Genomic DNA, 14,988 nt, shown 5'->3' with positions numbered 1-14,988 from the left:
AAACAGGAAATAAGTCTAAAAGTAGATTGTGTAGGAGAAACAGTGCATAGTATGTAGATGTATGGGTGACTTTAATGGTTGAAAAGATTTGTACATGAAAGATGGATTTGAATGGCTTTGATATCAGGTACTTGGAGAAATTATTTGGAAAGAGTGACTATGAATTTTCAGAGAAACTAGATGTGTCTGATGACTGCATGAAAGCATAGGCACATTCACTAAATCAAGTGGTAGAAATTGTGAATAATATCAGATATTACACACACACACATTATTATTATTCCGGGAAACTCCAAGGAGTCGACCGACTCATCGAGGGAGGCCCTAATATCATGTCAAGAACAACTATTCGACATTCGCACAGTATCTATCATACCTTGCCTTGAACTCATTCATGGTCGTAGCACCCACAACAGACTCTGGCAGCTTATTCCACTCATTCACCACTCTCCAAGTAAAAACCCTTGCTCTAACACCCTTGTTAACCACATTCTTGCCCAGCTTCCATGCATGGCCACTAGTCCTCCCACCACCAGTCCTATTTTCAAAAATATCTTCTGGATTAATCTTATAGAAACCCTTCAGTAATTTGAATGTCTCAATCATATCACCCCTTTTCTGCCTATCGACCAATTTTGCAACCCACAAATCTTCAACCTATTCTCATAAGGTTCATTCCACAGACCTGCTATCATCTTGGTCAATCATCTCTGGATCCTCTCCACTTCCTCCCCATCACGAAGAAACCCTGGTGCCCATAACTGGGCACAGTAGTCCAGATGGGGTCTTATCAAGGCTCGATACAGAGGAACAATAACTTGTTTGTCTCTGCATGTTAAAGTATTTTTCAGAAGCCAAGTGATTTGATGAGCTGATTTAGCCACTTTTGCAATGTGCCTCCTAAACTTCAATTCCCTATCCACCAACACTCCCAAATCCCTGGCCTCAATCTCCTGGAGTATACGGTTCCACCAATGTGATATACTACTGCTATTCTTTTCATCCCAAAATGCATAACCTTACACTTTGCCACATTAAATTGACAACCATTTTTCCTAGCCCAGTCCTCCAAACTATCCAAATCATCCTGTAAAATTTTGACATCCTGTGCACTCACAATTGCTGTACCCAACTTTGCATCATCAGCAAACAAGTGAACGCTTCCTCTCAGATCCTTTCCTATATCATTGATGAACAAATTGAAAAGTAGTGGTCCAAGAACAGAGCCCTGCGGCACATCACTAGTCACACGCCGTCTTCTAGACTCCACTCCTGCATAAACCACTCTCTGGTATCTCTCCTTCAACCACCCTCCTATCCATCTCACCAACCCTATATCCATCCCCATCTGCTCCAGTTTACTGATTAGGGTTCCATGTGGTATCTTGTCAAAGACCTTGGCAAGGTCCAGTAGAATCACTGTAAACCCATTACGCTTATCCAGTTCAGCCGTCACTGTGTTATAAAACATGAGCAAGTTACTGAGGCATGATCTACCCTTCACAAAACCATGTTGTCCCCCATACAATATCCCATTTTCATCTATCAAATCCTGTATTCTTTTCTTGACTAATTTCTCTATGACCTTGACAACGATTCCTGATATGCTAATTGGTCAGTAATTTACAACAGCAGTCTTGGAACCACCTTTATGCAGTGGAACTATTTTCCCCTCTTTCCAGCCCCTCGGGACTAACCCAGACCCGACTCTCAAATTAAACAAAATGGTCAAGGGTACTGACAATTCTTTAGCCGCTTCTCATACAACACGAGCTGGTATACCATCCAATCCCACAGATGTATTGACATTGAGGTTATGCAATAGACTACTCACCTCCACTTCATTCACCAATTCCCGTATAATCTACTGGTTCATTCATTCCTGCAATGTCACCACCTGGATGATATATTCTTGCAAAGTGCTCACTCAGTAACTCAACTATATCAACTGATTCAGTTACCTCCCTACCATTGGCATTCTTTAAAATCATTCTGCCATATACATTTTTCCTTTTACTTGCAACATATTGAAAAAACTGTTCAGAATTCTCTTTAGCCTGCATAATTCTTTCGTAATCCTTTTTTGCTTTTCTTACCACACTCGTTACCCTTCTGGCCTGCGCTTTACACCGTTCATGTGCCTGCCGGTCACCTTTCTCCTTAAATTCCCTCCATAGTTGTTTCTATTTTTGCAGCTCAAGCTTAATGGTGTTATTCATCCATTTAACCCCTAGGGGGGTTAAATGGATGAATTATTATTCGGACTCTAGGTATCTAGGACTCTTGATTTATTATTCGGACTCTAGGTATACAGTCAGCCATTGCTTCATGCAAACATTTCTTAACTGCCTCCCATGCACTATCAACTTCTAGTCCTTGCAGTTGTACATGCCATGGCACTGAACCAATCAAACTCCTAAGCTTGTCATACTTTCCAGCCCAATAATTCCACATGTACCCTGTCTTAATTGTAAATTCCACACCTTTAGCCACCTCCCAAGTCAAGACCCTATGATCACTCTCACCAATTGGTGGCAATGTGGTCATATTTGTTACAGCCAAATCCTCAGATGTAATTACTAGGTCAAGCACTCTCTGACCCCTAGTATTTTCCATTACATGCTATCGCAGATAGTTATCTCTTAATAACTGCATAAAATCCAGTTCATTCCTCCCGTGTGTCCTCTCCTCACTCCAATCACAATGCGACCATAGTTGAAATCTCCCATAATAATTACCCTCCTTCCACTCATTTTTTCTATTTGCTTGTGCATACTGTCTCCACCATCTTTTCCATCACCTGGTCTATAGCAGCACCCAATTGTATATTTTGTTCTGCTAGCCACAATCTCACACCAGATGGCCTCAAATGTGCTCTTTTCTCTATCCTGCAATTCAACTTCTATTCTCCTTGGCTGCAGCTCATCAGCTACCATCAACAATACTCCCCCCCCCCCATTTTATTCTCCCTGTCATTCCTGAACACACTATACCCATCACATTCAATCCCACTACCTATATCATCTACAGTCAGCCATGATTCACTAATGCTAATAATCTGTGGTCTGGAAGCACCAACCATGGCCAAAAACTCTTCCTTCTTGTTCCTAATACTCCTAGCATTAGTGTACATGAATTTAAGACCCCATCCCTACCTTGATGCCTTATATTAACTATCCCATTCTGATTTGTTGTCCTTATTTGCTCGGGCATATTATACTCATTCATACATTCAACTGCCTCCCTAAGGCCTGTATATCTACTCCCCCCCCTTAATAAATCTAGTTTCCCTGTGCACATCCACTACATTCAGCAACACTTTTTCAAGTCTCCTTACACCGAATCCATTCAAATGCAAGCCATCCATCTTATATAGATCCCTTCGCCCATCGAATTCACTCCACACGTCCACAAATTCCACACCATTCGTCATACATAACCCACGCATAAAATCATTTGCAATTATGGCCCTCCTTTTAAACACTTCACTGTCATACCGTGGCAAAAGACTAATCATCCTAACTCTCTCACTCTTTTCTTTTGCTACCTCAAACAATTCATTCATGTCCTCTATCATTTCCCTTTTATCTCCTTTCAAATCATTCGTAGCCACAACAATCAATTCTTTCACCCTTTCCTTTTGCTCTCTAATAGACTCAGTTACATCCTTTATGGTCGCACCAGGTTGGTACGATTTTGTCAAATCCTCTACTAACACACCTCATACTAACGAGTCTCCATACAGCACTCTCTCCTTCATTTTGTTTACGTTCACACTTATACGCTTATTTTTCCTAACATACTTTTTATTATTGGCTGGTACACTCAGTCGACTTTTGTTCATATGCTCTAGCTGCCGCTTTGCCCTTTGTATCGCTCCGCTCAACAACGCGATCTCACTCATTGCATCTATCTCATCTTTTTTATTCTCTGTAAAACCATTAATTTGCTCTGAATTAATACCATCATTCACACTTTCTACATTCATGCCCTCACAGTTCTCTGGTACAACCTCGCCATTTCTTGTCATATCACTATTTTAATCTCTCTCATATATATTTTATATATAAGAGAGAGAAAAATTAACTTGTTGAGGGTGACCCCAGGAAATGCAAAACCAGTTTTGTCAAGAAAGAAAAGTATAACTGTGAAGGAAATAGGAGGCAGATTTGGTTCAAGATTCAAATCATCAGCCTGGTGGTCAGTTGTCATGTATGCACTAATGCCAGAAGGATCAGGAATAAAAGCTAGAAGTTCTTAGCATTGCAGTGGATCCAAAAATGGCAGGCATTAGTGAGACCTGGAGACTAGAGAAGGATGTTACAGGAATATAAATGTGATGAGTTGACTTTATTCAGAGAGGACAGACAAGATAAAAAGGGTTGGAGAGTATTATGATTGCAAAGGAATTAAATCAAACCAGAGTAGAAACTTCCAATGGTGATAGTAGTAATACAGAAAACAGGCTTGAAGCTGTTTGGTGTGAGATAGAGTTTAACAGCGTAAAATACACAATTAAGTGTTCTACAGAGCAGGATCATCTGAAGAGGATTGTGAACTATATTGATATATCATGAAAGTATTTTTATTTGGTTATAAATTAAATGATGCCAAGAAATTATATTCTTGTTTAATCCTTTATCCAAGTGTGAGCAAACAAAGTTTGTAAGTGAAGATGGCTACATTACTTGTATACAGAGGCTAGTAACTTCACATTATTTGCCTTATTAAAGACAAGGGTAGAGCTAGGACTGATGCACATTACAGGCCATTTATCATCTCTAGTGTGGTCATGAAATTCATCAATTGAAAAGGCTGGTCAGGAATCGCATCTTAAGGTGAATAGACAACAGTGGAATCCTCTATAGAAGACAGCATGACTGTGAAAGATATGTCTTACTTCAGCTGATGTTCTCTAAGTGACAGGAGAGTTGGATAAGGGAAATACTATGATACATCTGGATTTTGCTAAGGCATGACAGGATTCCACATTGGAGGTTGTTATATAAACTCAAAGGAATAGGTATGCAAAATAAACTTGTGACATAGATTGGAGAGCAGCTGGTCAATACGAATCCAAAAGTGTTGTAGTGCTGAGCCTTTGAGGAGGGGGGAGGATGACCAGCAATGTACCTCAGAGTTCTGTACTTAGACCATTGTTGCTACATGTATATTTAATGATATTCGAAAGGATCTTCAATTTGCTTGATACCTGATTATTTTTTGATGATGCTAAGTTATGGAGAAAGATAAATGTAGCTGATACAGAATTCCTGCAGGCTAATTTTTTTTTTTAAAAAAAAAAAGGTTGCATGGGCAAATGACAATGAATATCATTTCAGTATTGCCAAATGTAAAATTATGCTTAAATTAAGGGGATATTAAATCCCACATAGTTTTAAAACCAAATAAGAAACTCAAAGATTGGAATCAGAGAGTTTCTTGCCGAATATAGTAAACTATAAAGTATCGGCGACACTAGCGTTAGCCAATGCAAGTGATCCTAGTACGTAGTACAGTACCGGGCAACTCGTTGCAAAGGTGGGGAAGTTCAGATCGCTATTCTTAGGTATTTTCCATAATGTAAAAACACATTTCCTAGGAAATGTATGCTGTTATTACATTATGGAGGGAGGTCACTACCCAGACCGGTTTCAGCCTTTTTTGAGGCTTCATCTGTGAGTAGCTAGACCTAATACCAAAGTGTATAGCGAAAAGAACTTATGTACTCTGCGAACGAGTTATCCAAACAGGTGCAACCATTAAGAATAGCGATCTGAACTTCCCCACCTTTGCAACGAGTTGCCCGGTACTGTACTACGTACTAGGATCACTTGCATTGGCTAACGCTAGTGTCGCCGATACTTTATAGTTTAGTATATTCGGCAAGAAACTCTCTGATTCCAATCTTTGAGTTTCTTATTCGGTTTTAAAACTATGTGGGATTTAATATCCCCTTAATTTAAGTAATGTTTTCATTGCCGAAATGAAACTTATTAGCTCTTTATACTTAAGTAAAATTATGTATTTTGGATGGAGGAGAATACAAATATGGTATTTTATTCATGGGAATTCATTGGAAATCAGTCATGAATGAAACTACAGATGCGGAGGGTTATTGTGAACCAAGTTAAAGTTCAGAAGTCACAATGCTAAAGTCATCACATTGAATAACAGCACTATTAAAAGAGAACATTTAATCTGTGAGAATAAGGAAGTTATTCTTTCTCTTTAAGATAAAACAATATTTAGACTACCAGGTACAGTTATGGTCATCTGGATTCAAAGGAGATAGCCAAAACGATTCAGCAGCAAGTAACCAAGATAACTGGCCAATGGAATAGCGCATATGAGGACAGACTGATGGACTGTAGTTTTCAAAGCTTGAGGAATAGACAAAAGAAAAAAAGATATGATAGAAACATAGGTTAGTAAGAGGTTCTTACAGCACAAAATGAGAATTTGCAGCTTATAGGCAGCAAAGATAGAACTTAGTCATCTCTGGAAGCTGGGTGGGGTTTTTTTTTTTGTTAAGCATATGAGATCTCATGATGGTAGCATGAGGAATGGCAGCCCATTCCTCATACTACCAAGGCCAGATAAGAGTTAACCATATATAGTACATAATGAAGATACCTTTATAAACACATACCTGGTAATAAAGATATAGCACCATCCTTTGAAGTGGCAATAACTGGCAACCATCTTTCACATCCTTTTACATTTCGTTGTTTTGAAAACTGACTCAACTGATGAAATGAGCTCAAATGAATAATACGAGATAACTCATAAAATTGTGGAGCTGCTAGGAAGACTGCACCTGTTGAATTTTCTTCCAGCATATTATAAGGTGTACACCACTGAAAAAGAAATCACTCCAATTAAGATACAGCCAATGTTATCCTAGGTTTCACAAAGATTATCAATCTGTTTTTTCCTTATTTGCATACTAGTAAACAGTAAACTAAACACAAAAAGATATTGCTGAAATAGTTAACATATCTAATTCCTGATGTAGATTTTTTCATATCAGATATAACTGGGACCCCTTTGTATTAAGAAAAATACACCATAATACTCAAATTGCGTAAGGATTTTTCAAAGTAAGATATACAATTGGACAGACCTTACAATATCATGGGTGGAAATTTACCATGCTGTAGTGTGTTGAAGTTGGCTCACACATGCTGATTGTTAAATGTTCACAAATTTTGCAAGCCAGATGTTAAACTGAACCAAGGATATAAGATGTAGAGCAGCATACATAAGTTTATCACCCAAATCTCTTCAGCATTTGGGTGATAAACTTATGTATGCTAACACTAAAAATCTAGCCAGGTTGCACTTATTCTGCCACCCTTTGTATTCACTCCCCCTTCTCCTCCTTACATGGTAGCCTGTATAGGTATTATCTCCACTAGCAATTTTAGAATTATATTATTTTTCAACAATCCACTTTTCTTTTTTCTTTTTAAGAGTCTTCTTTTTAAGTAATGACAATCCATTGCTTGACAATGCTGTAAAACAACTAATAAGGTCATTACCCTAAGAAGAAGCAACCCCGGCTGCTATGCTAATAATAAAATTCATTTATACTTTCTTTGAGGAGGAGGGGGAGAGAGGTTGTAATTCTCAAAAGGGAAAACTCATTACATAGTTTCAAAACAAATAGAAGTGGAGAAGGAAGCACAAGTGATGCTGTTTATTTCATACTATGAATATCTATAATACTATGACTCAATGAGTACTGTAGCGGATTCTGAGAAAGATGTCTTTATTTTATTTTTATTTTTTATTTTTGAATTGGTTGTTAAAAATTTACCAACAGATGCTACTGTTCAAAAGTGTGCCATAATCACCCACTTTAAACTCCACATATATCTGTTTTTAGCAGTAACCTTTTCTTGTTTCACCACTTCCCAAGCAATTACCTCATGATTACTCATCAGCCAGTGGCAGTGTCAACACCTTATTAACAACAACATCTATGAAGTTATCACCAAATCCAAAACATTAAAGCCGCTAGTTGCTTCAGTCACATGCTGCTTAAGATATTTCTCTCAGAAATTCCACAAACTCACTCTCCTTGTTCCCATACACTATCTCTTCCTTCCATTCTATATTCCTGTGATTAAATTCTTCCATCAGTAGGAATTTAATCACAGGAATATAGAATGGAATTTAATAATAAAAAGAAGAATTAAATACTTCTTTTTACATGCCTAACCATTTCACAATCAGTATTCTCTACATTCCCTGGCCTATAACAGCATCTTATTAGATATACTAGCCTGTTAATTTCAACTTCACACCACACAGATTCAAAATCTGTGCATGTCCTATCAACTTCCACACATTGTGGACTCAATTCCTCTGCAATCATTATCAGCACTTCTCCTCTTTTTCACATTTCTATCCTTCCATTTCTATTTCTGACAGTATATCCTCCTCAGACAAAGACAACCAAGTTTCACTTATTCCAATTATCTTTGGGCATACTGACTCAATCAATGCAACAAACTCAGTTCTGTTGTTTTGAATACTCCTTACATTTGTGTATAAACAAATGTAAGGAGTATTCAAACCCTGTGTCTTTGAGGTCATTCTATCAGCACCAACATTCTCTATTCTAGGTGCTATACCGCACCTCTCTTCAGTCTGACCACTCCCATTTCCCTGATCCTGACTGATTTCCATTCCTACCTGTCTCATCCTCATCTTTATGCATTCCATCACTTTGTGCTGCTGCAACATCTTCAACCTTGTATTCATCTTCCTCCTGACATACAATACATTTAGTTGTGCTATCCTGCTTCACAAGTAGACTCTGATCATTGACTACATTAACTTTCTGACTCTGTGCCTACTCAGAAAATAGTCTTTCTAAATGTCCAACACCAAACTCATTCAAATGCAATCCATCAACTTTAAACCATTCCAAATTTCCTTCATATTCACTCCATACATTTACAAAGTGAACCACCCCTTTGCATCACACAACTCAGCCATCTTACTATTCATTATATCTGCCCTCCTCAATTCACTATTGTCATATCTGGCCAACATGACTTTTCCAGTAACACTATTTGTGATAGAAAATATTGCAGCATTTCTGCCTGCTTGAAATGTTTCAGTTGGAAAGGAAGCCAGTTGGAGTAGTGAGCATTAAAATCTCCAAGGAAGATGATCTCATTATTAGACAGAAAATTAACATTTAAAGAAAAGAAACAAAAAAATAGTTCAGCTTAGCTAGTGACATTAGGAGACCTGAACTGGCAACCATTTGTTTTTTATATTTCTTCAAAACATATTAAAACACAAGCAGCTTCTGTTTAATAACCAAGCACTGTACATGTTCAAACTTGCCAAACCAATTTCTTACATTCTATCATTCCATCTGCCGGTTCTTCAGAACTTTCCCCATACTGTTTTCACCAAAGAAAATGACATCCAGCTTCTCAAGAAACATTAACAGATGCCTTTTAATCACTTTCCCACATGTGGCATTGCTGTGTTATAGGTTTTGCAACCTCCTCTTGTGTGAGATCGATATGTAAAAAATTATCAAAAATTATAAGCAGAATCCAAAAATGAACTAAATCAATATAAATTTAAAATAAGATGTATTACCCAATACATCATCTTCAGTGAAGTACAATGATTTACCTAATTTATTTTTATTCTGCAACCAAAAGATTGGTTTGAATTATGACCCAAAGCCATAAGGAAATTATAATGTATCAATTGCATGAGTTCCCAGCCAACTTGCCAGTTCTATTATTATGTAACACCTCCAAGGAGTCCAATGATTCATCATGGGAGGGCACTACTCAAATACACACAACTCGCCGTCTCCCCTACTTAATCCTCCAACTACACAACACCATCTACTGCCCATCACCAACAGTATTTTTTGGCTGTAAATTACATGTGTTCTATGATAAAAAAATCCCTGTCATATCCATATTATCATTATACAAGCACCTTCATGGAGTCTGAAACTCATCAATGACCCACAGTAAAGCTTATATACAGAATACCTATCATATGCACTCACTATCAAGGGAACTTGCAAATAATCATGGCAATCCATTCCACACCCAACTCTGCAAGCAAAAAATCTAGTCTGCACACCCTTACTAACTACTCTCTTACAGCAACTTCCAGAGGTGAACTCTAGTTCTCTATTGGCCATGTACTGAAAAATTTCCTTTGTGTCAATCTCCCTCTATCATTAAGAACCACTTTAATACCCTAAAAGTTTCTATTGTGTCCCCTCTTTTCTCCTTGTCAACTAAACTTTGCAACTCACACAGTGTCACCAACTTGGTCACTCATCTCTAAATCCTCTCTCACCTCCTGATTGCACAAGAAACCCAGGTGATCAATTTGAGCACAGTAGTCAGCAAATCACAGCCTAATAAAGAGGGATAATAACTTCCCTATCTTTACATGTTAATATGCTTTTCAACGTCCACACAATCCTTTCAGCTATTTTACCAACTTTTGCAATATGCCCTCTGAACTTCAACTCTCTGTTCACCATTATTCCCAAGTCTCTAGCCTCAATTTACTAGAATCCAGTACCATCAATGCGACAGGCAGACAGCACACAAACCTTACATTTTGCAACATTAACTTGACAATCGTTATCCTTTGCCCACAATACTAATTTATTTAAATCATCCTGCAAGATATTTATATCACCTTTATCAACTATTGCACTCCAAAGTTTTGCACCAGCAAACAACTAAATAACCTCCTGCTTAAATCTTTCTCTATATCTTTAATATACAAATTAACAAGTGATGGCCCTAGATAGTTTAATATTCATTTCCATTTGATCCAACTATTGTAATAGTTTTCCATGCAGTATTCTGTCAAATGCCTTTGCAAAGTCTGGCAGTATCACAGTGTAGCCATTTTCCTTATCCAATTCTGCTGTCACTGTTATAAAATGTGAGTAAATTACTAAGGCAGGATCTACCTTATACAAATCCAGGCTGCCCAGCATAGAGTATCATATTATTACGTAACACCTCCAGGGAGTCGTCCAAAGACCCATCGATGGAGGGCACCTACTCTACAACTCTCCGTTTCCACCAGCCACAACTACCTTCATGATCTATACCAATGCCGTCTACCGTCAACCACCGCCACTAGTATTTTCACAGTCAATAACGAACATCCATACCTAGGGTGGAATTCGAACCTGCAGCCTTTTGGCTGGAGAGCGGATACGCTAACCACTTAGCCAACCAGGCTGGCATATTCCTATAAAGGTAAAAAAAGGTAAAATCTACATACCAGTAGATTTTACCTTTAACCAACTTTTCCAATACATTAACCACCATTCCTGAGATGTTAATTGGTCTCTAATCGGCTACTTCTGTCTTGGAACCACCTTTCTCCCTTTCCACTACCTTGGAACCTTGCCAGAGCTGAGACTTAGATTGAATAACTATAGAGACATTGCCAATTCTCTTGCACATGGGCCAATATGTTGAGCACTTCCTGTTCATCTGCCTCTATTCTGAGAATCAACAACTGGAATATCTCCACCTGGACAACAACACTGTTGCAAAGTGATCAATCAGCAACTCAACTATTTCTTTTGTCTCTGCTTCCTGCCATCGCACTGATTAATCATCCTCCTCCTTACTTGCTAGAAAAAATTCTTCTGGATTTACTTTGGCCTTTTTTAGCCAATTTTCTCTAATAATCTGATTCGGCCTTTCTTACCATACTAGTCACCTTTCTTGTTGCACTTTTACGGTTCACGAATATGCCGATTGCAATTTTTTTTATATTCCCACCATAATTTTTTTTTTTTTTTTTTTAAACACCCACACCTCTTACTTTATATCTCTACTACTCATCCACTTAATCCGTATTTGGTTCATCTTCCTGACTGTGGGCATGCAGTCTGATACTGCTTCTCTCAAACAATCCCTGACCATTTCCCATGTATTACTGACATTCTTCGTAGCTTCTCAAGCCATGGCACTGCTTCAAGATGCCCTCATAAGCGTGTCATAATTACCAGCATTATAGATCAACATAATTCCTTTCTTGACTGAGAATTCCACATGTTTAGCCACCTCCCAAAACAGGACTGCATGGTCACTCTGCCCCAGTTAGAGGCAGAGTGTCACCTTGGTTATGGATACATCTTCTGATGCTACCATCAGATCCAGCAGTCTTATCAACTGCATAAATTCCACTTTCATCTTGCCATGGTCCATTTCCTCTCTCCAATATATATATGTCCCCACAGATGAAGTTCCCCATATGAGATTAGCTAACTCATCTTCACATTCTAGATGGGATTTAAACCTAGGTCTTTCCAACCAACTACTGAGAGCTATTAAGGCTGATTCATAAGGTAGAAAAATAAATAAATAAAACATTGTTAAACCAAACAAACAGAAATTAAGATGTGGTTAAAGCTTAATAATAATAATAAGGTTAGACATCCCACAAACGAGCATTTTGATTCCAAAGGAATGGAAATAACTGTAATGCAGAATTTTAATTCTTGAAAGGCTACATATTAGTACTTAACATATTTAAAAAGATGATAATTTTTGAAAATTCTAATGATTTTTTTAAACCAATTTAACAGTCTGTTTGTGAGAAATGGACATTTCATTCTTTTAAATAGAATTTTACAAACATTAAAATTGCAAGTCTTTTTTAATGTAAATCCCACCTACAAAAGATTATAACCCTATCAATATATTAATACTATGTGAGTGAGCTAAGAGCTATATATTCATAAACCCTGCTCTGAAGACCAAATATGAAAATTTTCCCAAGAAACTTCCAGCATCTTATTAGCAAGGTGGTGGTCTCATACCAGACCATGAAATTTACCTACGGTTATGCTTCATCACCATTTTTAATCCCAGATTGTTCAAAAAAGTAATACATACCTTCTATTAAATTAACACATTAAAATTAAGAAATTTTGCATATATTTCCATTTTGATTAAAAATTAATATAATTCTCACCTTCAAGGCTGTTACTTCAGTATGATCTAACATTACTTCAGGCTGTTTAGGTAAGCAACAGATGTAAAATATAGTATCGTAACGACGATGACCAATTGAGGTAGGAGTCAACCAATCTGACCATTCATACAGTGACCAGATATCAGGACACATATTGGCCTCAAGACACATATCGATAAATGTATGTGGATCTTTATGAATCTTGTTTCGCCAGTCTATTAAGTCAATGTTTCTACTTTTCAGCGTAAAAGCAACTGCTTCTTGGGTACTTTCTAATGAAGGCTGGGTTAAAAGAAGTACTCCGGTTTCCTCAAAAGTCTCACGAATTGCTGCAATGCGTAATCCAACATCTGCTGGAATGTGATCTTGTCCAAAAGTATGCATTGCCTTTGCAAGTGTCATGGGGTTCTTCACTATTGGTGGTCGTGGTCCTGTGAATGAATGGCAAAAATCTTCAATGTCTTTTCTATTTACACCAACTTTATCAAACATTGACCACCATTGAGATGAAAAATCAGCAGGCTCAACTAATCCACCAGGAAAAACAAAAGCATTAGCCATGAATGAACTTAATCCGCTCCTTTTCACCATTAACAATTTATAATCTGAACGGGAAAGTGCATCTTTACTATATGTCCATTTGGTAGCACTTATTACATTTCCTAAATTCCTTCCCTTTGCTACTACTTCATGAAGAGGAACTTTAGTAGCAATAATTAGACTAGCAGCCTCTCTCCATGGTGACTGATTCATTGTGGCTACAAAAATAAAAATAATTGCTGAGAAAAATATTACTAACAAAAATATATATTCTGAAATAAAAAAATTAATGATTTATGTTCTGATTCTAATATAATTATGAAAAAGATATCAACAATGCATTGAAGGCTTTGAAAATATGCTTAAATGAGGTAGTATCTAAATGTGTCCTTTGAGTTCAAAAAACAAATAGGGTAAGAGAATAATGGATGTGCAACCTTATTAAGTAAGAGATCCATAAAATGTGTAAGGAATACCTAAGAATAAGAGTGAAAGGAGTTATGAAATATATAAAGTGCAGACCAGAGAAGTTAAATCGGAGTACAAAGAAAAATTGGCTATGCAGAAAATTGGACAATCCAAAAGAATTTTATCATTATGCTGAAAGAAAGAAAGAATGAATGTGGAAGAATAACTTTACTGAATGTAGATGTTATTCTTCTGTCAGAAGAGCTGTTGTATAAGAATTTGGTGATAAGGACAGATGGAATATTGCATTGTATGCTAAAGGAATGTTCAGAAGAATTGGCTAATCCTTGATATGTTTGTATAACTTGAGTTTATAGCTTAGGAAAGATATCAGGAATGAAAGGCATGTGTAATAGTTCGGTTGTACAAGGGTGTGCGAAACCAATATGTCCAACTACTGACTTATCATCAGTATTTCTATAGTAGTGGTGAAATTTTAGAGACGTTATAGAGAAATGAGTTTACAGACAAACTATATTCTGCAAGGAACAGCATGGGTTTAAGTAAAGAGAGTCAGGTTTTAGCAGTCTGCTCATATTTATAATAATGTTATGGCTGAATAGAATAAAAGGAAATGGATACATGATGATACTGTTAGACATTGCTAAGGCATTCGATAGAATATCACATGAAAGGCTGTTACATAAATTGGAAAATATGGAATTAAAATATAAACTGACTTGGATAAGTGGATAGTTGATGGACAGGTATCAAAAAGTGATATATGGGGGATGTGAATCAGCCAAATTTAAGGGAGAGCCATAGTTGTGGGGGGGGGGGCAGTCTGTACCAGGCAGCACTTTGAACCTTTTTGAACTTTTGCAGTTAATTCTAAAATATAGTCCCAAGAACTCATTTCCAAATATTGTAATACTGCTGCAAATTTTCCTCACAATTACTGTAAGTGTTACTAGTTGTGAGAGGAGTTTTTCTAAATAAAATTGATTAAGAATTACCTACATTACT

At 37.2% G+C, this 14,988-nt stretch overlaps 1 protein-coding gene across 2 annotated transcripts in view; it reads right to left on the bottom strand.

Moving 5' to 3' along the window:
- The window catches only part of LOC150103175 (acyl-coenzyme A diphosphatase NUDT19-like), a 29,064-nt gene that overhangs the window by 4,394 nt on the left and 9,682 nt on the right, over positions 1 to 14,988 (bottom strand). For both annotated transcript variants that reach the window (XM_090397787.1, XM_090397786.1), the window contains exons 2-3: positions 13,015 to 13,772; positions 6,653 to 6,860 (exon numbers count right to left, since the gene is read on the bottom strand). In XM_090397787.1, coding sequence (XP_090253913.1) covers positions 6,653 to 6,860; positions 13,015 to 13,767 — 961 coding nt within the window. In that variant the 5' untranslated portion in view covers positions 13,768 to 13,772. The remainder of the gene's footprint in view (positions 1 to 6,652; positions 6,861 to 13,014; positions 13,773 to 14,988) is intronic.

Source organism: Typopeltis vanoorti, chromosome 9 (assembly GCF_054136105.1).
Source record: "Typopeltis vanoorti isolate ZY-2024b chromosome 9, IOZ_Tvanoo_1.0, whole genome shotgun sequence".
In the NCBI taxonomy this organism is placed as follows: domain Eukaryota; kingdom Metazoa; phylum Arthropoda; class Arachnida; order Uropygi; family Thelyphonidae; genus Typopeltis; species Typopeltis vanoorti.
The sequence above is the reverse complement of the archived record's forward strand: the minus strand, read 5'-3'. Positions and strand labels throughout refer to the sequence as shown.